General features: G+C 42.6%; 1 protein-coding gene across 2 annotated transcripts in view; it reads left to right on the plus strand.

Annotated features, from left to right (window-relative positions):
• The window catches only part of galnt2 (UDP-N-acetyl-alpha-D-galactosamine:polypeptide N-acetylgalactosaminyltransferase 2), a 59006-nt gene that overhangs the window by 22216 nt on the left and 13047 nt on the right, over nt 1-23743 (plus strand). For both annotated transcript variants that reach the window (XM_030414524.1, XM_030414525.1), the window contains exons 2-10: nt 11454-11541; nt 15017-15170; nt 17704-17802; nt 17918-17985; nt 18079-18144; nt 18302-18423; nt 20368-20455; nt 22171-22258; nt 22408-22511. In XM_030414524.1, coding sequence (XP_030270384.1) covers nt 11454-11541; nt 15017-15170; nt 17704-17802; nt 17918-17985; nt 18079-18144; nt 18302-18423; nt 20368-20455; nt 22171-22258; nt 22408-22511 — 877 coding nt within the window. The remainder of the gene's footprint in view (nt 1-11453; nt 11542-15016; nt 15171-17703; nt 17803-17917; nt 17986-18078; nt 18145-18301; nt 18424-20367; nt 20456-22170; nt 22259-22407; nt 22512-23743) is intronic.

Below are 23743 nucleotides of genomic sequence, written 5' to 3' on the forward strand. Positions count from 1 at the left end.
TCATGCATATCTTAGTTAAAGTGATAATATGGTGGACAGTTTGTACGTGTCACACCTCTCAATGTGATATCTTACACACTGAAAACTTTCCCCAGGTTTTAAGATATTTCCTTTCTGGTCTAAGCTCCTCATCCTCCATCCTGCGAACGATAACTCAAGCAGCATTATTTACAACGCATCACCCAAGAAGGAGCAACGTGACAGAGGACTTTAAATACTGCGTGTCTGTGACTTGACTGAAAAGTAAATTGTGGATGCCTTCAAGATGGAGCGCGATCTAAAATTGACTTTCCTTGACACTTCCGGGCATATTTTTTTTTTAACCTCACGATGGATTGTTAATTATGTTTTTGCTCTCCAGCTCCTTCTGCGTTAATGCGGGCTTGTGTTACGCAGCGTTGAGCAAATAACCGGCTAAAATTCAAAATGCTAAGTTTGTGACTGAGGAAGAAAAACAGATGGAAGGGGGGAGTTAAAAGACTGAGATCAGAGCTGATCGGTGGAGGGAGGGAGGTAAGGGGGGAGACGGGAGGAGATGCCACCACATGACAAAGGAGTAGAAGGGAGATGAGATGCATTAAAATGAGATGAGGTTAGGAGGGACTGGAAGGAGGGGGGAGCTGGCAGGTGAAAAGTTCAGTCATATGTAATTTGACAGTTTTATCCTTAAGTTTGCTGCTGCAGAGGTACAAAAACAGTCAGTTTCAGCAGGTTGAACTTCAACACCATATTGCTGGAGAGTTCTGATGGGAGGCAAAACAAAACGACCACAAATGTCAAAATCCCATCCGTCTGCATCCTCCCCCTGCACATAACCTCGCTCTCCTCCTGTGTCTAATGACATCCCAGTCCACGGCTGCTTTTTAGGAGTTTAAGAAGGTCTCGGTAACAAGCGTCTTTCACTCCTTTCATGTTGAACCACTGCCAGATGATAGTGTGTGTGTGTGTGTGTGTGTGTGTGTGTGTGTGTGTGTGAGAAGCCTGAGGCACAGTGCTGTGATTAAAGTGGAGGAAAAAAGTGTGACTTGTTCTAGATCCTTTCTTCTCCTCGATAAACAACTTGCAGCGCGAGATGGGCGAGGATGGCATCACCGTAGGGAGCCTGCATCAGGCACGGTAACACGGTCACACAGTGAGCACATGCAGTCTCACGGATGAAGTCACATTTTTCTGAACAAAGTACATAACGTGTTTCCAATTTTGTTGTTGTTCCGCTGATACATTGAGAGAGTGGGGAGGATTGTTCTGAAGAAAGAATTGGAAGGATGCAACCTTTAGCGTTTTTAGTTGTCTTATAGCAAGCACGACGCCCTGATTTTTCTCTTGTCTGGCCATTTGGCGCTTACTCATTCACGTCTACGCTGCTTTATGAACTGAAGAACTTCAAAGCTCAAAAAACTGTCATAATCCCTTGAGCAAGTATTTTTTAACCGCTCCTCATGCACTTTAAAGATTAGATAAATTGGGAGGAATAATTTGAAAAAGTGGTGTTTTTATGGTCTTTTATGCTTCAGTAATGACTCCTTTTATCCCCACTCTTTGGTAAACTATGTCTTTTTTAGTTGTTAACCATGCTAACAGGACAGCATTTATCCTTGCCAAAAAATGTCATTGACATTCATGGAACTTGTCATCCGGTGCTGATTAATGATGTTCCTGTCAGCCTCAGGTATACTTTGTATTTTTTGCTAATAAGCAAATGCTAGCTAACATGTTAACATGTTCATCTAAGATGGTGAACACAGTAAACAGTATACCTGCTAAATATCAGCACGCTAGCATTGTCATTGTGAACATCATGTTAGCATTTAGCTCCAAACGCTGTGGTGCTACTGTGCTAGCATGGCCGTAGACTCACAAAGACATACACAAAGAGTTCTTGTGTGATAAATTCCTCCCTTAAATATGTCTCTGTTCTTCCTCCTTTCTTTTCATCTGTGGTCATTTATTGGTTGATCCCAGGGTCCGCTCTGGTTTCCTGAGGTTTAGCATCAGGGTGAGTTCATTTCCAGGTCAAGTATGAAGGAGTTAAAGGCAGTCTGCCTCACACAAGGCTTTGGGTGAAGTTATTCTTTTGACTTTTTTATGTTTAACTGACCGGACAGGCGGGTTATATATGGCTTTTACATTTGAAAACCTTCTCTCGTGTATCTGGAGACTGTGGTTTGGTCCCCCCTGGGAAAAACAGAGCTGTATGACATTTCTCTTCCCTCCTCAGGGAGGTCAAAGGTCAGGCTCAGCCTGCCGCTGATACGGATTCAGTATCTTGCTTAAGGACACGTCTGTAACACAGATGCTGTCTGTCACTGGGGCTTGAACCTGAGCCATCTACTTGAAGGACATTTTCTCTAATCAGTGACAGCACTTGCTGCTGCACGCTGCCCTGAGGGAGAAGGCTTGGACCAAGTGAAATTTCTTACATATTGCAACTTGAAAACCAGCAATAAAGCTCGATCCACTAACAAATGGGAAACATTTAATATACCTCTAAGTATCTGGGCTGAAGTGTGAGGTGAGGTGAAGTGTTGTGATGTATTTTGAGCTATGCTAGCAGCATGGCTCCAGGGATGACGGTCGACTGAAACATCTCAGTAACTGTTGGATTGATTCAGATCACAGTTTACACTCGGCTATGATCCCCAAATGGTGAAGCTTATTGACTTCGGTGGTCTCTTGACTTTTCCTCTTGTGCCGCCATGAGTCTGAGATGCTTCGTTTTTTGTGAGAAGTTTCAACAAATATCTAGTCGATTTTCGTCATCATTTAATTTGTCCAATAATTTGGTTTATAACACAATACCAGCTAAACTGTTGACATTACAATCTAAACGCTCTGTGAGGGGTTTAAAGCCTGCAGCTGCCCACCAGTTGGTTAGAACTGAAGAAGCCTCTTGGGTTAGAGGTGAAACGTCTTCAAGAATCTGAAATGAGTCCAGTTGCCCACGATGTAGTATTAGTAGTGAGCTAGGAAGAAGTGTTTGAATGCTACTGTTAACTGTTGTGTAACATAAATAAAGGGTTATCAAATACGTTGTTGTACCTTTTTAAATATGGCCTGATGTCACTCCAGATTTTAACCACGCATTGTTTTCAGTTGCTAATCAATCCTGAAGTGGTGAAATGATGACACTGTCAGACTGCATGAGTTTATATGACTTGAAACCTGGAACACAGCAGGACAACATTTGAGGTTTCCTCCCTGAGAGTGATGTCAGAGGGAAATGGCTCCTACATCCATTGAGCGAGGGCTTTAACCCCACCTGCACATCAGACTGTGTTTGTAGTGGGCAGTTTGCAGGTGTGAATGTGTAACTGTGTAAATATGATCAGGGAGAGAGGATTGTTGTCGGTGAACCCTCCCTGAATACATAAAGGTCACCGAAAAATGCTGATGTGAGCACGCAGCTCAAAGCGCCGCTGTGACAGCCTGACGGCTGCTAGCGTGGCTGTAGACTCTTAACCTTGTGAAGAGGTAAATTAGCTTAATTAAGAAGCTAATTTAGTTTTGTTCACCTCTCCCTGTTGACAAACAGAAGTGGAGCACAGGCCTGTTTTTTCAAGACAGTTCAGCAGTCCCTCGGGTGTACAACCAATATAAGATGTGGCAGCATCATACAAAACAGTGTAACAAATTCAATTCAAGCTGGTTTTCAGTAATCGCGACCTTCAGCAGCATATTGTGTCATCGCTGTGTGCTGCTGTCCATCACCGTGTTTCATCGCCTCCTCTCCCTGCTGCTCTCGGAGCCTGATGTACTGTACTGTTGTCTCTGGGAGGGATTTTGTGATGAATTAAGCTTACGGAGCGAATCGGAGCACTGGCACTGCCTGTTGTAAGACAAACATGGTTTAATCTGAATCTACACTGTGAAATCAAAACCAGTTGTGGCTGGAGTTTGAATTTTTTGCGGCGAAAAAAGTCCCAAATATCACAAATGGACTACAGTAAAGACTCTACACACACTTCTATGTATGTATGTACTTGAGAGCGGCGTGTCATTCATATTTCATTAACTCTACTTGGATAGATGTCTGGATTCATCCATGTTTCTGAGCGAACGCAGCCTGCAGGGTGCTCTACATGTGTGCTGGTGAACTCTTGGCTCCTATCTGAGGTAATCTATCAGTGGATGTGATCAGATTACTGTGGATTACACTCTTGACTATTAGAGGCTCGTCCAAGAACGGATCAAACACACGCACACACACACACACACACATTCACTCGCAGCCAGATAACCATCCGTGTAACCAGACTGACACACTAATGCATGTGAGCTCAAAAAAACCCCCACATACACAAATATGAGCTGACACACATTAACACACACATTCATGCTTGGGCTGGTCTGTCAGGGGCTTAAAGTCCATCCCATTATCACAGAGGCAGGTGTGAGAGCGCACATCCTTCTGTAGGACTCGCATTCGTTTAAAAAAAATGTCACTCTGATTTGACTGAAAATGTGAGGTCTGTCTATTCTTACTCTGCTTCTTCTCTATTTATGTGAATTCCTGAAATGTTTGTTTGTTTTGCCTTAACTGAAGGGAATCTCAGTATCTTTTAGACATTGCTCGGAGGAGAGGTTGAAGAAGGGCAAGCATGAAGTCACGACATGAAGAAGACAGAGATGCGTTCAGCACAATCAGCTGTAAAATGGAGGATTGGAATTTGTTTTTGATGTGTGCAACAGGCGGATTTATGCTCAAATCCAATACGCGGCTCTGACATTTGAGCATTAAAATTCATTCTGTAAGCCTCAGTGTGAATTCATACTTAACTGCTATTCTGCACAGCGTCTACTTTTCCTCATAACCTGTCAAATGTTATTTTCTCACTGGCCCTTTTAATTTCCTGTCACCCCGTGGAGCAGCATGATATAAAAATCAAATCATCCTTTCTTGATGACTATAAACTATAAATATATAAAGCCGCCCTACATAAACAAACAACAAAGCACGGAGAGAATACACACCACAGGTACACAGACACCCACGAGAGTTGTTAGGTGGCTCACGCCAGGAAAACAAACCCACCGCCCTCAGGAGGAAAATGTTGAAAAGGCAGATTAAACAAGTCTAGAATTTAACATAAATGCCTGAAAACGAAGTTATGGCTCATTTGGATGTTTAAAACCAGACGTGCCTTTGGAAAGAACTTCATCAGGCAATTCATTATTTTCATGAGATTGTCTTCAGCTCTTCTCCTGCTGACCAGAGAGCTGGACAGAAACGGGCCTAACACCACAGTGACAGACACAAATCAAGTGTGAATGAGCTGTGCGTGTACGTGTGCGTGTGTGTGTGTGTGTGTGCGTGCGTGTGTGTGTGTGTGTTTGAAATTCAGATTGTGTATGAAGTTTGTCTCTTTGCCTTGATGTGTCATGACCATCTGCCAGATGGCAGACCACGAAAATTGCTCTCACTGTGACACAGCAGAACAGAGAATTATGAAGAGTCTTTCTGAAAAACAGAAAAATGGAGGGAGAAGGATGCAGTCAGAGAAGAACTAAAGAGGGCAAAAGTGTAAAAACATTGATGATGATGATAATAATGATAATAATGATAATAATAATAATAATAATAGTAATAGTAATAGTAATAATAATAGTAATAGTAATAGTAATAATAATAGTAATAATAATAGTAATAGTAATAATAATAATAATAAGTGTTCCCCAGAACTCAAAAAGATGAATCCTCCATTGCGTCAAAAGGTCCTAACCTCAAAGTATCGAAATTCCTGTTATATGAAATAAACAAAACAACAACAAAAAAAGCTGGAACAACTCACTTCAGCTCTGAAGTGGATAGAAGAAATAATAATCAGTCATTTTCTGGTATGTTTAGAGAGGGTTAGCTGGCTAGCTTAGCTTAGCACAAATACTGGAAAAGGGGGGAAATAGCTAGCACGACTCTGTCCAAAGCAGTTAAATATGACAAACAAGATCTTGTAGATTAGCGAGGTTTCAAATTCTTAGTGGGTTTTGTTATTATTAAAGAGGGCTAGGCTAGCTTTCCCACCCGTTTCCAGTCCTTATGCTAAGCTAAGCTAAATGCCTGCTAACTGTAGCGAAGTGTTTTCCAAATTTATTGAGCCATTCCTTTAAACACCACTTACCTGGCGATGGATCAATCGTTACAAACTCTCAATTAATGTCGATTAAAAAATGTTAATATATTTTCACCTCTAATGTTTGAACGTGAAGGGTTCAACAGTCAGTTCTTTTCTTCTGTGACTTATATCTGTGGGTGTAGCTGCGACGTTGATGTATGCGTTGTTTGTGCTTTGCGCAGTGCGTGCACAGTTTGAATCAATTGTGTTTTTGTGTGGCGGAGAGGCAGATACAGGCCGGAGCCGTTTACGCCTGGAAGTTCTCGGAGCTATTCATGTGATGTGGGCGATAAAAATAGCTCTCCCAAACATCTGCTCTCTGTTTAACCTTTTAAATCATGTCCCAATCAGCCAGAAGTCATATTTATAGCAATCGTCGGTTGATAAATCATGTGTACTGGTCCTCAAAGCACTGCATTGTTCTCATCATCTCCTAATGCTTTCAGTCTTCAAGCTATCTGTGATATACTGCAATTCCCGTAAATCACGTGCAGTTGTTTTTCAGGCTGCACAGCTGCAGCTGCGAGCTCCGTACTTTCTCCCCCATTACATTTCTCCCATTAACTTTTTTTTTATTAAGTTTCACTTTTCTCATTTCTTTCTCCTGTGTCTTTCTCTATTTTGCTCCCTCTCCTTTGCCCTTCTGTGACCTCATTCTCATCACCCCTCTAATTAAAAAAAAAAAGTTTTAAGAAGTAAGAGTGGACACAGAACTGCAGCGACAAAATAACTATTTGGTATTTACAGGCGCAGCAGGAAGAGACACTTGCTGATCTGTTCTCAGCACTGTAGCTATTCATGAGTGTGTACACAGTATACAAAGGCTTTGGGCTTGAAACAGACTTTTGAGTTTCCAAAATAAAACATGGAACTTTTTAACATATTAAAAACAATGTTGTAAATCTGCCCACTCAAGTGGAAGTAGAAGAGAGAGTGATGCATTCCCTACAGGAGACACTTTATTTTGATAGGCTCTCAACACTCAATAAAATACTTGATGTCCGACAGACTGTCAAGAAAATCATTGCTGTTTTTTTTTTTATCTTATTCAACCAGCTGTGTGTCATTTAAAAGGTCTACTCATAAACTGATCTTAAATTGAGAACAGCTGCTCAAACTATCGTACGTTTCCTGTTGGTAGCCTGTCAGCAGCTCGGAGTTATACACTGCTCAAACCAGTAACTTTAACTACATTTTCCATCTAGTTATATCATAAAAGTTCAATTTAAAGGGTCATGTTCAATGCAAAGTATTTCTATCATGTTGAGATAATTCTCTTAACTTTATATGTTATAATAGAATAAACACACAAGATTTATGTATGAGGAACTTAATCGATTCATTCACATTGAATTAAGATAATAGAAAAACTCAAATTTGAAATTTGAACTGGAACTTGTGTAAAAAAACAAACAGTTTCAGGACATTTATTGTGTGCACAGAGGTGGTACAATGGAAGTAAACTTAGGTTGATACTGTACTAGCCCTTTAGTCACAGTGTGAAATAATATTGTAGCTTATAACGAGAAACAACATACAACCACATATATTTAAAAAAAACTTAATTCTAACCCATACAGGTGCAGTTTGCCAGCAGTGTATATGTTAGTTTTCGGACTTGTTTTTGTGTTTATAGCTGCGTTTCACGTCCTTCCCACCGGTTAGGCTGTACCTCAGTTCTTAATACACAAATATTATTCAACAAACGTGTCAACAGACGTGAGTTTTTGTCGCTTATAGCCACAGGGTTATTCCACAAGGTGAATGGAGATGTTTCGGCTCCAGGAACTTGGGCCATTACGTTTGATCCTTGACCAAACCTGACAGCAGATGTGGGTCACTCAGTCACTGCAGGTTAGATTGTTTACATTAAAGATAATCTGTGTTCTGCTGGCAAACTGTTAAAGTGGGTGGAGGAAGGTATCCGTATGATCCATGCTGCTGATCTTGGTGCTCACACCTGACAGCTAGTAGCTACTGATGAGCTGTCACTTTCTGCCAACAGTTCTGCGTAACCTCCAAGACACATCATCGGTGTATCCCAGACATAAAATAAGTCTATATTTCAAGCCAAACTGTGATAATGGCTTTACTGTCATCTCAGACTTTAATGTTAAATTCAACTGCTACACTTTATGCTTCAAATTCGACTTTTGACACAGAGGACTTGTCAAACACAGGTGTTACTGCTAATATTAATATCATCTGTGTTACATGTAAGTGTTGCCAATATTGTTCTTCTATCAGGTCACAGTAGGAAAATCACAGGTGGAAATTATAAAATGAATGGTGGCTGAATCCCGTTTAGCTGCTTCAGTTTCAGGGTCCTGGTGCTGTTTGTGCTGGCTCGTGTCACATTGTCATGACTTCACTGGGACACTTGAACAGAAGAGAAACATTGTGAACGTTATTTGTGACATCTGTTCTTTTCGTACGCTGCTGTGTAAAAGATGCTGGCTTCACTGGTATAACGTACTGACACACCTGCACGGGCCAGAGCCTTTATTGGTGTAATGCTCTGCAGCTGTGACACACTTTCAGATGCCAAAGAAAGTCTGTAGGATGTGATGTCACTTCTGTTCCACAGAGCTGATGTCTGGGTCATATATTTAACACAACTTCAGTCTCACTGAGAAGTCGGATGATGAAACCATTAATATTTCAGTGCTCATGACAGTCTGTTCTTCTATCAGGGCTTTAGACCTCGTCTATAATATGCTCTCAGAAGTGTGTGTGTTTGTGTGTGTTTGTGCGCCTGGGCATTAAAGTACACATCCCTTAGCATCCTCGATGTCTTTATCCGTTTGCCCATGTCTACATTGCACATTTGTTGTGGCATATGAGCACAGGTGCTTAGGGGAGGTCAGTCCTCATGAGATGCAGAGTTTCCACAACACTTTTTCTAGACGTTTCTGCAGAGGCCCTGAACTGTGGAGCACGAGGCAGCCAGGCATGACGAGAGGCAGCTGAACATTAGCTTGATGACGCGCAAAAAAAAAGGTGGACGTCACGACAGACGTGATCACCCTGATCTGAGAAATGCACACTTTAGCTGACTTCAGTTAATGTGAGTTCGTTAAAGGAACAGTTCGCCCGAAAATGAAAATTCAGCCATGATCTGCTCATCCACGTGTCAATGGAAAGTCGGAAGAAGTTGTGCAGTCCACAGAGCATTTCTGAAGCCTCGCAGCAAGACAGCGGTGCAGCATTCTCCTCAACGGCTGAAGTAGATAGGGACTTGTTTTAAACATTATTGATTGATTAATATGAAATGACTCCATACAGCTCGTCTGGTTTAATCCAAGTGTCTGAAAGCTCCAAGGTCCCAAGTTGATGTGCAAAGACTTTATTTACCCCTCATTCATATTGTTATATATTAGTGGAAATCCTCACTGTAGCGTCTCAGTTTAAAATGTTAGCATGCATCCCATCTGAAGTTAGTGCACGACTTTTGCCGAGGGTGTATATAGCATCCTTCAAAATCAATTTGAGCTTTATCAATCTTGGTATACTGAGTGTACTTGCTGCATGTTTATTGAAACGCTGTTCCTCTGGTTTATAATCGGCACACGATAGAGCTGGGCACAAAATCTTCCACCTTTACGGCTTAAGTGCAGCACCATGGAACATTTCAGTCTGAGCTGACCGTAAAATGTCAGCAAGACAAAACAGGCCATCGAAGCGAGAGTCTGAAGCCAATTTGGAGCTTTATTTTACCTGAGAATATGTCCCGCTTCCCCCCCGAGAGCCTGTCAAAATGTATTTCTGCAGCGTGTACGCTGCCAGCTTTGGTTTTCATCCTACACTGAGCATTGCCATCTGAGTGTGCACACACACAGCTGTCATGAACACTTATAGAAATTGATTTTATGTAGAATTTTTTTTTCAGTAGTTGTGGGTGTTGGATGGTCTAATCTTTTCCCAGGCATGAAAAATGAGTATAGTTTGAGGACGGATTGACACGCTCTCTGCAGTGAGATGAATAGAAAACGCTGGCACAGAGTGAAATCATGGCTGAGAGGCAAAGAAAACAACAGCGGCTATTTCGTTGCTCAAAATGCAAAGGCCTAAAAAGCATAAAACATAAAACTGTGACAATCCTTTTTCTACACTTTACCACTTCTCCGAAGTGTAGAAATAAACTGTTGAATGCTGTTCGTGTTCGTCCCCGACGTCACACTGTCATTGGTTGCTCTGAGGCCCTAAAGAAAACAGATCGATAAAGCATTTTAGAGGGGCTGAAGGTGAATGGGAACTACAGAGCAAATAAGACAGCTGGACAAAAGTTTTCAAAAGTCAAGGGCAAAGGTCTGGACAGGGAATGAATGGTGCTAATTGCTGTGCCTGCCTGCGTATTGATCCAGTGGGTTTTAATGGTAACGTAGATGGACAGAAGCTGGGATGGCTCGGTCATCTGTCCATTTGTGTAAGTGGTGGAGGGCACTGATATGACTGTGGCTCTCAGTACACTGATGAAGTCGATTATATGTGATTGAATGGGATGAAACACGTGTATTAATTGATTTATTCATTGAGTGCTTTGCTACAAGACTGTTTTGATTTAGTTTTCTGGAAATCCTGACGACTAAATGGAGATGGAGCATGTTCCCTTACACTAGGAGAATATAATCTGTGGGTCAGGGTCTCTTTGTAGCACCACAGTGCTTTACTTATAATGGTATGATGTCACTCATCTCACCTTTGCTAAACCTGAATGGACTGCTTACTACTATGGATTTGATATCTTAAGTTGAAAGTTCAAGTGGATGAAGATCTCAAAAGTTTGGTATGAAATGTGTAGATGCAGCTGTACTTGTTCTTCGTGTCCCACTCAAGTCTTTATTGTTTTGTGAGATTACACAACGTCTTTCGTCTCCCTGCTCATATATATAATCTGTATTATAAGAATAAAGGTATATAGACCGTATTCAACACTCACCTTCAATCAGGGCCTGTCTTAAGAGAGCCACAGCGAGTTACCTATGCATCAGTTTCCCTTTAATGTGCCTTTCAGTTTGTTTTCCTTTTTAATCAGGATTTTTCTCCTAAAGTTGACGCCATGGCATACTTCTCATTTGCATAAAGAAGCAGAAATTCATAAAGAAAAAATACTCTTAGTAGCATTAGTATAAAATTAATACGGGTAAACAAATGAAATGCGAAGGGAAACTAAGAAATTGAAAATAAATGGGAAAGGCAAGAGATAAGAGAATTAATTCAAAGGTGCAGAATACAGGAGATAAATGAATTAACTCTCTCTCGCTCTGCCCTCCTGTTTACTGATTTTTAGAATAACTGTGTGCATCCATTCTAATGTGTGTCTCATTATCCGGTTTGTTTCAGGATGATTGGGGCTCCAGTGACTCATCAAGTCGGAGCAAAGCTCACAGCTCTGACGACAATTCTCACAGCATGGAGACTCTGCCTCCAGGTAGGAAACTTCCATACCCATCATGCACTGTAATCACGCTAAGCCTTATGTACGGGGATGTTTGATGAGGGTGGGAATGGTTAACATGCTGCGGGTAATGACATTCATTTGAAGGAGAAGGAGTGATGTGTTTTTACCAAGCTGTCGCATGTATCTCTGTCAGAGCTCAGTTTCCCATTGTTACATCCCAGCTGTGAAGCATGTGCAGCGCAGACACAGTGCACCACTGACATGTATCCAGAAAGTCTTCCACATCCTTTTCCCACAACCCCCAACCACTGTGAAATGTGGTACAACAGTGGCACAGTTTGGAGTTTATTACCAGCAGAACATGAACATCCTCTGCCACTTCAACCTAACCGTGTTAAAACAACCGCAGAGAAAGAGAAGACAGTCCAATGCGGCCTGCAGGGTGACACAACCTTTAAAGAATTAGAGCTGCAAATGTATCCAAAGTAATTCAGGGATCCATTTTTAATCTCGCCACAAAAACCCAGCTATGCGTCTCCACCCAGGCTTTGAGAAACATTGTTCCCTACATTGTGGAGCCAAGCAATAAAGTCGCAGCAGAAGGAGCATCCGAGCAGCGAGGATTTCTCATGCAGCTCTCATCCTCAGCCCGGCTCAAAGCAGCCGCCCCTCCTTCACAAGCCCATGACCTGCGAAAGCTGAACACACGCTCTCTTATCTGATCCGGCGGTGGAAATGGAATCCAATTTGAATGTTGAAGTGGGGGCATTTCAACTTCAGGGTGACTTTACACGATTACAACAGCGGCTGGCGCGGCAGGCGCAAACTCACAGAAGAAGAGAGACAGTGGTGGAAAAAGAAAAGAGAGGAAATGGGAGGTGGAGAGAAGAAGAGTAAAAAATTTAATAGAAGATGGACGATAAAGTCATGAAAGAATGAGAAGAAGAGGGGAGTTAGAGTTGTTCTGGAGTGTTTGAGTGCTCTTTCCGATTTAAAGTAGTCGCAAGAATAGGAGCCCGTCTCTGTCGCCGTGTGCATTTTAAACACGGCGATGCCCCGACTGAAGCTTATTACAGTGAATATCAGATGGGCTTTGTTTGACTGTTTGCTTTTTTCCCATGCTGTTTTTTAAAGTTGTGCCCGCAGTGTAAACACAAAAACTCCCCCGTTGCTCCGAGCCGGTCAGCTAATAGGGCCAGTAGCTCCACGGCGAACTGCCAAAGACAAAGATTCGGCCAAAGATAGCTGCAGCGATGAGCACACCGGGCAGCAGTTGGCAGTTAATTCTGGTGATATGGTGCCTCCTATTTGTTTTGGAGTAACTTTCGACAGGTGGCCACATCTTACACGCTGCACCTTTTTTTGAGATTGAAAAATGAATCCACTTTACTGTAACTGCACCCCTTGAAAATGATTCTGCTCATCTCCAGCGGTGTAAGGTCTCGCTCTGCTGCAGTGATGATGTAGAGGCGTACCTCAGGACCCCCTGAAAACAAAGCACATATTGAGGGATGCTGCTTTTCGGCCTAGTGTTGAATTCTTCTTAAAAAGTTGTATTTGGATCATCTTCAGGAAGTGAATCAAATAAGAATGTGTCTGTGAGTGTGTGTGTGTGCACAATGAGCGTCGGCGTTCTCCAGTTCTCTGAGCTGGTAGGCGGAGAGGGTTCATGGTTCAGTACAGATCGCGGGAACAGTTCCGAGTGCCGGAGTTACCGTTCGTCGAAAAACAGCGTCGAGGGATTTTCAGAAAATTATTCCAACAAACAACAACAAGCAGTCAGCGGCCGCTGCAGGGGGGGCGAACAGCTTCGTGACAAGAGGCTGAGGTCGAGCGAGAAAGTGTTTCAAACCAACAAGCCGCACGAATCACCAATATACAGACCCAGAAGCAGCAAAACCACCAGCTCAGTCACGAAGGGTGGACCTGCTGAAGTGGCCTGAGAGAGTATTGGAAAAATGTCAAGCGAATGAGTAAATCCCGGTGAGAGAGACAGTTGGATCTGCTCTGGATGTGTGTGTGTGCAGCGTACAAAGAAACCAGGAGGACTGAAAAAATGATCCTCTGTCTCCCGCGAGTCTGAGCTGAAGACTCGCGAAAGGTTGAAACATTAATTTTCTCCACATTAATTACTTGCTGCCACTAAACAGAGATATCAGCGAGGACATCACGCGCTCTGACACATGCGGCAGTGTCTCGGAGGCGCCGTTATACAGTCGCAGGCGGATCATTGTGCGCTTCAGCTAATTAGCATGCCAGACACTTTCACATGCTGTCAGGGTAGACGCACGCACACATACACATACACACACACGCGCACATACAGACACACAATCACTGGCTTCCTCCTCATCGTCAGGCTCAGTTTCTCTCTGACTGTCTGTCCGTCTGTCTGTCTGTCATGCACACACTCATCCATACTGAGAGATAGTGTAATCTCACGGTGCCATATGCTTAACACAAGTCATTAGCATAGCAGCTGCACCCGGCTAATTAGTTGCATTATTATTCGTGAGTGTGTGTGTGTGTGTGTGTGTGTGTGTCAGTAGTCAGAGATAAACTGTGAAATTAAACATGACAACTCTCTGTGTTTAGCGAGCAGTGATCTCTGTAATCTGGCCAGACAGACACAGTGTGCTCCCGCTGTGTGTAGGCTTTAATAATGTTGAATATTGTGTTTTCCAAACTTCTGTTTCAGGCTGCAGTAAATGACTGAAGTCAGTAGGATTGATTTTGTGCATAATAAATGTGTTTTTTTCCAGCTTTTGCTGAAGTGCTCTCACCTCGTTTTCTGTCTGTTGTTTGGATTCTGTTCTGCACGGTTTCGCATATGAGCAGAATAAATCTCGTGTCAGCTTTCCTCAGTGCCGTGTTGCCGCCTTGTCAAGCAGCAGCTCGACGCGGCGAGGTTTCCTTTCCCGTCAGGCGTGAGGGATTCTTGCATCAGCCGGGCTGCTGCCTACATTTCATATTCCCACTGATGTATAATCCCATTCATTCCTGAGACACATTTTCAGCCTTTTGTGGGGGTTTAACTTAGTCGTTGGTGGCTGCTTTTATTTTTGGATATGCCGTGTTTATTTAACACATATTTAATGTGTTATTTAACCGGTCGCATTGAGAATCTGCTTCTAATTAAAAACCTGGACATACAATGTGTTCTCTGGTGGTTTGGTGTTTATCCGGTCGTTGGAACATTTAGAGGACTGATTTTTTCCCTCTTTGTCATCATAATTTAACATCCAGATCTTGTTACAGGGTTAAGTAGTGTGTTTTGTGCACTAACACCCAGTTTACTTTTTCCCAAAATGCCCTCTATTGCTCATGGAGGCTGGATTTTGTGTATTTTCAACAATGTTCAGCCTTTCCCTCCATCTTTTTCACTTTCCATTACAGTTAAACCACAAATCTGGTGAATACCACAAACAAATAACACTGGTGTATCTTTCCAGCTTGCCATGTTTATTGGCTGTGTGTCTAAAATGCATCTTGTGTGTGTCTCCAGGTAAGGTGCGCTGGCAGGATTTCGACCAGGATCTGTACGTTGGAGCCACGGTCGTCCGACCGGGTCAGGATCCGTACGCCAGGAACAAATTCAACCAGGTGGAGAGCGACAAACTCCGAATGGACAGAGCCGTGCCTGACACAAGACATGACCAGTATGTTTCTCTTTTAATTCTTCCATCAGCACACATGCACCGTCAGATGATGTGATGGGACCACAGTTCAGTCCCTCTTAACGTTCATGGTTGCATGTGAAGCTGCAGTGGATTGTGTGCGTTCATGCTGTCCTTTGCCGTCTGTGTGGTTGACTAATTGGTACATGACTGGATAACATCTCTTGGAAACTCCCTCTATTGTGGACTATCAGATGAAACCAGGAAGTAGTCGCAGAATAGACACGCACTGTTCACTGTTGGCTCCATTCAGAACACAGACCACTGCTAATAGCTGCCCATTGTTCTGCTAGGCAAACTGGTGAGGAGGCAAAAAAAAATAAAAAACCCGGGGCACAAAATCTCACCATAACTGATATTATTCAAATAAAAGGGATCCAAAAGATAGACTCCTCTGTCTGCCAAATGTTCTTGTTGTCTTACTAATTATTATGCAGGATATCAGTCATACCCAAAGAAATCAAGCTGCCTTTTTCGATCCTCGATGCTATCTCAGTTCTTATCCGTTGAAGTTAGATTTGATGAACTTTTTAAAGCTCCCTGATGTCAGCAGTGACCTGGTTTGATCTTTGATCAGAGTGTGAGTTTTGTCACATGCCACAGCTCCTTCTCTCACTCATTTTTCTCGTAACTTCACGCTGTCATATTTTGTATTTAAAACATTAAGCCCTGCAACTAAAGATAACATGGCCCTTAAGAGAATGAACTGAACCTTCACCTATTTCCTATCAGGAACTCTTTCCAAAAGTTGCTGAAAGTGACTGAAGTGGATGTATGATTCAGTGTGTGACACCTGCTCTGTGTTGATTCTTGTGGTGTAGTCTCTGTTTCAGTGGTGTCAAGTGGTCCCAGCGGTTAACCCAACCCGGACGCTCTGAAACACCCTGAACCTGTCCTCACAGGATATTAATTCTCACACACTTGAGTCAAAGGAACATGTCCTCACTGCAGTGGGCTTTTTATTCTTAGCTGGAGGAGAAGGGGGCCTGCACTCCCTTCTCCTCCATGGAGAGGGATGGACCGCCAAAAGGTGCGGTGGGCAGTGATTGTCTGCTGCGTTTAATCCAAAACCTGTGCTTTCCTCTCCTGTGCTAAGGAATCTATTTCTGCTGTTGGCTTTACGTGTTTCAACAACAAAAGCCACAAATGAAAAAGAGCACAAAAAAGCAAAACTGTGGCTAAACTGAAGGAGCTACTGGCCACAGCATTTGCACGCCGTCAAATTCCAGAAGATTTTCTGGTACTTTTATTTTTCGAATGGGTTTGAATGACATTCACAAGCCTTATACAGACAATCTGCCTTTCTTTACAGATGGAAAAAACACATTTCTGTCTTGAAATCTTAATTAATTCGGAGTTTAATTTTGCACTGATTTAAAGTGTTCTTTTTACGCTTAATTAACATTGACAACTGAAACCTGCCCTCTGACGGAGCGGAGCTGCCGGCACTGTCATGTTAAGACAGCACGTCATCGTATTCAGCCAGTTTAATTCAAAAACTATTCCTATAAAGGCAGCGGTGTGGCCTCGCTGATGTATTGACCTAACAGAGACAGCTAGAGCCATTAGCCCACTAAAAGAGCGGGGATGTGTCTCCTATTGATCGGGTAGTGATGTGTCATTTGCACAGCTTGCAGCAGCACTGATTGTGACCGGTTGACCAGAAATAAAGAGCCTGGCTGAGGGGCTGGGGGGGTTTCAAACCAGGACTGCTTCATCAGGGCTTCAGCACAGGATCAAAAGAATGTGTAGGCTTATTCAGCTTTTAATAACACACACACACACACACACACACACACTGCCAGCACAAGAAATGTACATGTTGATCCAAGATTGATGCAGCTGCAATATTGACTGTTTCAAGGCTTTTTAAGGTGGTGCTGCTTTGACAGGCATGGTACTGGGACAAAAGGACTGCACACATCATGCACACACACACACACACACACACAAACAGCAGAGTGTACTGTGCATTCACTATTTATGTGCTTTTGTACACTACATACTGTACATCTGGTATGTGTTGTAACTCGGTAGAGAAGCAGTCCCACAGTGATAAATGCCCCATTTTCTCCTCTTCATCCTCTGCTTGGCACACCGTCTCATGCAGAGTCACCCATGTTCCTCACTTTTAATTCGCGGTGAGGATTTGTCTCTGCTGGACACACACACATACACGGTCTCATGGGATTTTTACCCTGCGGTCTGTAAAACCCACTGTCAATCCCAGCTTCAGCAGAGCATTACACTGTGTGTGTGTGTGTGTGTGTGTGTGTGTCTGTCTCTTCATGTAAACGTGTGTGCCGGCGTGCACTGGATCCTATTTACTGTGTATTCAGAATCTGTGCAGGGAGTGGTTCCAGCTCGCAGCTTTGCTCACACGTTCTGCTGTGTGCTTACTTGCGTAGGAGTGTTTGTGCGCATTCATACACGTGCAGGCATTTACGTTTTCGCTGTTTGATTTTTTTCTACTTTCTCTTCATTCCTAATTAATGTGGTTTCTTCTTTTGTTTAGTTGCAGACACAAACAATGGAAGTCAGAACTGCCGGCCTCCAGCGTCGTCATCACCTTCCACAATGAAGCTCGCTCGGCGCTGCTGCGGACTGTGGTCAGGTAGGTTAATGGTGTGTGTGCTATACACTTCAAAAACTTTCAACTTTGATGTGTAGGCTTATGTTCTCCTCTTTAATACCTCCTATCTATTCCCTCTCTCTTTCCTTTCATTTAGTGTCCTGAAGAAAAGTCCTTCTCACTTGGTCAAAGAGATCATTTTGGTTGACGACTACAGTGACAACCGTGAGTAATGCACGCAGACGAACCTGACAAGATCAGCATGTAAATGCGATATGTGCATCATCAGTGTGGTATCTGCTTTTGCGTGCGTTTCAGCGGAGGACGGAGCGCTGCTGGGGAAGATCGAAAAAGTGCGAGTGTTGAGAAACGATCGCAGAGAAGGTCAGTAGGAGAAGGACGTTTTCTGTCATTTTCATCTCAGTGCAGTTATTTATCCGGTCTTTATGTGTTGAGGGGGGAAATCCTCCTGATGGGTTGCAAAAATGGTTTTATCTGACTTCCTGTTTTTTTGTTTTTTTGCAACTGGTGCCGGCCTCAGGACTGATGCGTTCGAGGGTTCGTGGTGCAGACGCCGCCACAGCACCAGTCCTCACCTTCTTAGACTCTCACTGTGAATGTAATGATCACTGGCTCGAGCCACTACTGGAGAGGGTGGCTGAGGTACAAACACACACACACACACGCACGCACACACACACACACAGGTCAATAGATATTTCTGTGTTGTGCAGTTGAGAGAGACACACTTTCGGTCAAAAGTTTAATAGTTCCGCTTCCCTCTCTCTATAAAAAACTTACCTCAAGTCATTAATATATATCTGTTTAATTTTTGTGGTTTTCTCAGTCTCCATCAGCAGGGTTCGTGTACTTGCACAAAAAGTTGCACTTTAACTCTATTGTAAGTGGACCCAATTAGCAAAATGCGAAAGAAATGCCAATAAAACAGCGGAAAGGATTCACAGTGGAAGGATCCCGAAGAGGCTGTCTCGGTGTTGTAGAAGCCTGCTTGTAATTGCTCCACAGTAGTGATAATGTTATTCATATCTGCAGAGGGATTTGTTTTTCCTTCTCTCTTTCACATGGAGGTCAGAGGTCTGCTACACAGCGGCACCCCTGGAGCGTGTAGTCAGTCATTGTCTTGTTAACAATCATGTGAAAAACAAAGGAGCGCGTGACAAAGCTTCAATAACGCAGGGACTTTTTGACTCTCTTGGTCTTAAAGCACATTTTTACAGCTGCAGAAAATCCCATTTCGCTTTTCTGATCCGACATGGTGCAAAGAATATTGCTCAATCTGAATTAAAATGTGATGTTGTAAACAGTAAGCATGTAAGACAGTTATTCGGTTGATCAGAACTTTTATTTAGGTGTCTAATAGAAAACATTTATATACATTAATGTTGAGAAAAGATGTTATTTTTCCCATATTTTCCAATGCTGCAACACTGTTTTAGCTCCTGTCTCTTTAAGGCCCACTCTTTTCTAATTGGCCAGCTCTCACAGGCCTGAGCAATCACCACCATGTTTAATGCATCTTCTCTGCTGCCGTTTTCGCAACCATGGCCAGGCTGAGAGTGGTGACTGTATAGTTGTGACATCACAACCTTACAAATGTCCTGACAGCTTGTTTGAAAACAGTTTCTGACTACTGACTATCTGCATTTCTTGGTGGATTGAGCGTATAGATACTTTCACTGTATTTATAGCTGCTTTCTAATCAGAATACACAAGGAAATCTATATTTCTTCAACAGGGGGCCTTTAAAAAGACCAAAATCTCACATGTTCCTTACTTTCTAGCCCCATCGAGCTGTAAAAGGAAAAAGCGAATCAACGCAAACCGAGCTCTATCACACATTAACAGTGCAGTGATGAGTGAAGTGAAGTCTTTCAGTAATGACTGGCAAGGGAACAAACGTCCTGATCAAATGTAATCTCAGAGTGAAATGGGACACTGTGTCTAAAATGGAGGTCACTCCTTAAATATTCATGTGATATGAGTGAAAATGGTCTGATTCTGCATTTGATCCTCCCAAACGCAGTGTTTTGTCATTCCCAAGTTAATAAATGCCTGCATGCCAGCTCTAAAGCATTTTGCTGTCAGAGTAATTGACTTTGCTTTCCTTTGCTGTAGTTGCACTTTTTGAATAATGAATCACTCGATGCAGAAGAAGAGAGCGAGAGAGAGAGAGAGAGAGAGAGAAGGAGAAATGAGCTCTGTGTGGGTGAAGCCCTCTCGTGTCATTTCAGACCATCTCAACCCAAAATAAACAAACTCTCTCAGCACCTGGAAGCTTGTTTCTGTCATCGTTTCATACAGGCCATTTGAGCAGTCGTTGCTCTGAACTGCTGTGTGTTGTGGCTCTGTGGGTTTGCGCTCAGGGTTGGATTTGGTGTGGAGGAGATGGAGCTCTGTAAACAGTGATAAACTAAACATATGAATCACTGCTGTTAAGGGCAATATCAACTTCTCAGTCGTCTGTAGCTGCTTACGTGGGTCCTTCTGTTTGACGAGACTTACAGTGAATATTTATCCATGAGCCAGATATCCTGTTGCTCTGAAGAAGTCCTAATTAATAATTGTGTCTCTGCCCTTCCCTCCCAGGACAAGACCAGGGTTGTGTCTCCAATCATCGACGTCATCAACATGGACAACTTCCAGTACGTAGGAGCCTCGGCCGATCTGAAAGGAGGTACAGAACACAAGTAGAACACACATGTGACGTCCCGTGTAGGTCAGTGAGAAGAGCTCCACAATAAGGCTGTGTGTTAGTTAGATTTTTAAGACAATTGGCTTTTTTGTAACAGTTCTAATGGCTCCGCTGTTGTGTCACCAGCAACATTAACACCCATTGTTTTGGCATCCAGCGCTGTATTTCATAAACAGCTTTCCCTTAAGGCTGCTGTCGCTGTTTCTCACAAGTATACACTTAGCATGTTTAGTCTAACAGCTAACTGGGTATAAACTGTCTGCCATACTGCAGGTCTGACTGGATGGTTTGACAATGTGGTGCTTTCATAAAGAGACCAGGTTAAATATCCTCTCCACACATGTATACAGGCACGCAGCAACTTTCTAATGTGTGACTGACATGGTTTTCAAAAGAAAAGTAATCACCCCTGCATTAAAGTCTTTAAAATCACTTCTCCTAACTCCCTGTAGGCTCAGTTCTCTATGTTTGTGCAACAGAGGCTTGAAGTTTTTTATGTGTGCTGAATTTTGGACCAGGATCCGTGTACACTCTATCTGTGATCTCACAAATCACACTCATAGGCTGAGAAAAGGTTGTTCTACGGTCAAATATGTCAGTAAACATTTTAAATTTGCTGTACGTATGGACACTATCATCCCACAATGCAATGCTCAGCTTTAATGGAGGAACTGGTCAAAGGAGGGAAGAATGAAAATGACTTGTAACATCCACAACGAAAACGTACTGCCATAATCTGTTGTGGAGCACGTAGCAGCTAAATAGCCAGATATTTCCCTCAGTTGTTGGAGGGGATGTAGCGTTCAGGTCCTGTTTGATTGACACCTGACGACACAAGTAGTATTGTTTTTGGTTGGTACAGTACTGTAAAGTACATGAATTTGTACACACCCAATAAATTCACAACGCATACTGACACTTCATTCACAGCTACATTCAACTTCAGCATGTTCATGAGCTTTCCAGTTAAATGATGTGATCACAACATGGAGGCTGCAAGATGTGTTGTTGCTCCGAGCATTTAAACAACATGTTGATATCTGTTTGAATGTTGAGTCTTTACATTACAAAGTGCTTTTGTCCAGGTTTTGTTGCAGCACCAGTATATTACTTCAAACCACCAAAATATTGCTGTACCTAACTTGTTTTAGGGTTACCACTGATCAATAACGTTACTAACTGATCAAGCTCTCTCTACATGTACAAAAACATGTGAATAAAACACTCAGAAAAAGGCGAAAGGCCTCAGCAAAACATTTGCTTTTATCCACCATGTCACAAGACAAGTCGTGTTCCAAAAATTCGGCAAGTTTTCAAGTTGTTCTTCCAACGGTTGAATTTACTCAGTCAGGAACACATTTTCCAATTTTTTCCGACACCACCTGAATGCAGCACAGTGTCTGTCCTCTAAGGTGACTATCCCGTACTATTTCCTTTGCTTTATGGTACTAGTATATGAAAGTGTGACAGAGCTCCATATACTGTCAGGCTCGACGGTTGGACTCTGCTGACACAGTAAAACATGCAGACAGTAGCTCAGCCAATGGCAGATACATCCAGACAAATCTAATTATATAACCAAACTGCTGCTTAATCCCAACTAATGTTCATAATTGTGTGTATGTCTGTGTGTGTGTGTGTGTGTGTGTGTGTGTGTGTGTGTGTGTGTTTGTGTGTGTGCGTTTTTCTATCGATAGGTTTCGACTGGAATTTGGTGTTTAAATGGGATTACATGACTCTGGATCAGAGACGAGCCCGACAAGGCAACCCAATTGCCCCCATTAAGTAAGACTGACACTGTCTGAGATAAAAAGCACTCACACACACGAGTGACACACTTTTGTTTGCCAGTTTCTACCAACTGTTAATCTCACTCTTTCCCCCGCTCCATCCCCCTGCTGCCCCCTTTTCTCTCTCTCTCTCTGCCCCCGCAGGACTCCGATGATAGCAGGTGGTCTATTTGTCATGGATAAGGAATACTTTGAGCTACTGGGAAAATACGACATGATGATGGATGTTTGGGGAGGAGAAAACTTGGGTGAGTGCCGCTACGGTGGAAATGCGGGCGGAGCATGAAGTCAGTAGAATCGCAGCAGACAGATGATGGTGGTTAGGAGATGACATATGACACAATAATGGACGTCAGAGGAATAGGAAGTCTGGGTCAGTGAGAGAAGCAAAATTAAAGAGTGTGTTAAGGAGGAGAAAGTAAAATGGTAGCGACAGAAAATAAACTGCTGTCAGCGTTTATCTTTAATACACTCGGATGCTGTGATGTGTCGCACCCTGACTAAGCAGCCTCTAAATATGACGGATGTGTCAGAGGTTTTATTAGAGGCATTAAAGGCCTCATATTATGCAAATTTTCAGGTGGATACTTTTATTTTGGCAGTCTACAAGAAAATGTTAACAGGCTTCAATGTTCAAACAACACACATTCATCTTTCTTGCGAGAGTTTAGATGAGATTGATAGCAGAGATCTCTCTCTCTCTCTACAGGTTCATTTCAAGTCGCTTAAATTAAGAGAGATGCAAGATGAGATAAGACGTACATTTATCGATCCCTTGAGGGAAAATTCAATTTGACACAGCAGCACAGGAAAAGAAGAAGCAGTAAGGGAGTAGAAATGTAAAAAAAAAAAAAAAAAGATGAAAACAGACCCAAAATGATCTGCAATTTCCGTGTAAATGTGCAATTTTCAAGTGTTCCTGGGATAAAAGAAAAGTGGAAATGTTTTTCATGAGTAATTGGGCGTCCTTCGCACTGAAGAGTCATGTGGAACAACATCTACCATCTTGTTTGAGTGGGCCAGTTGTTTGTACAGCTGAAAGTCTTCCTGGAATACTGCTCTTGTTTATCCACACTAATTTATTTTATTTGTCTTACTTATTTGACCTTTATTTAACAAGGCAAGTCATTAAGAGCAAATTCTTATTAACAGTGGTGGCCAGGCATGGAGGGGAAAAAGATCAGTAATTAACACTAAGCAAAAGTTTGAATCTAAAGATAATGATCTGTTGTTGTTTTTATTAACATGGAGCTATGCGTTGGAAAGAGTCGGAGCTGCTCCACCCGGCGGGCAGTCTTTATGCTAAGCTAAGCTAACAAACTACTGGCAGCTTTATATCTAACAATCAGAAAAGTGATATCGATCTCCTCATCTAACTCTCAGCAAGAAAACAAATGAGCACATTTCAAAAGTCTTTGCAATTTCTTTCCATCGTAACGGCTTTTGGCTCAAAACATTTTTAAAAATCACTTATAGAATC

This window comes from Sparus aurata, chromosome 4 (genome assembly GCF_900880675.1).
Source record: "Sparus aurata chromosome 4, fSpaAur1.1, whole genome shotgun sequence".
Classification (NCBI taxonomy): Eukaryota; Metazoa; Chordata; class Actinopteri; order Spariformes; family Sparidae; genus Sparus; species Sparus aurata.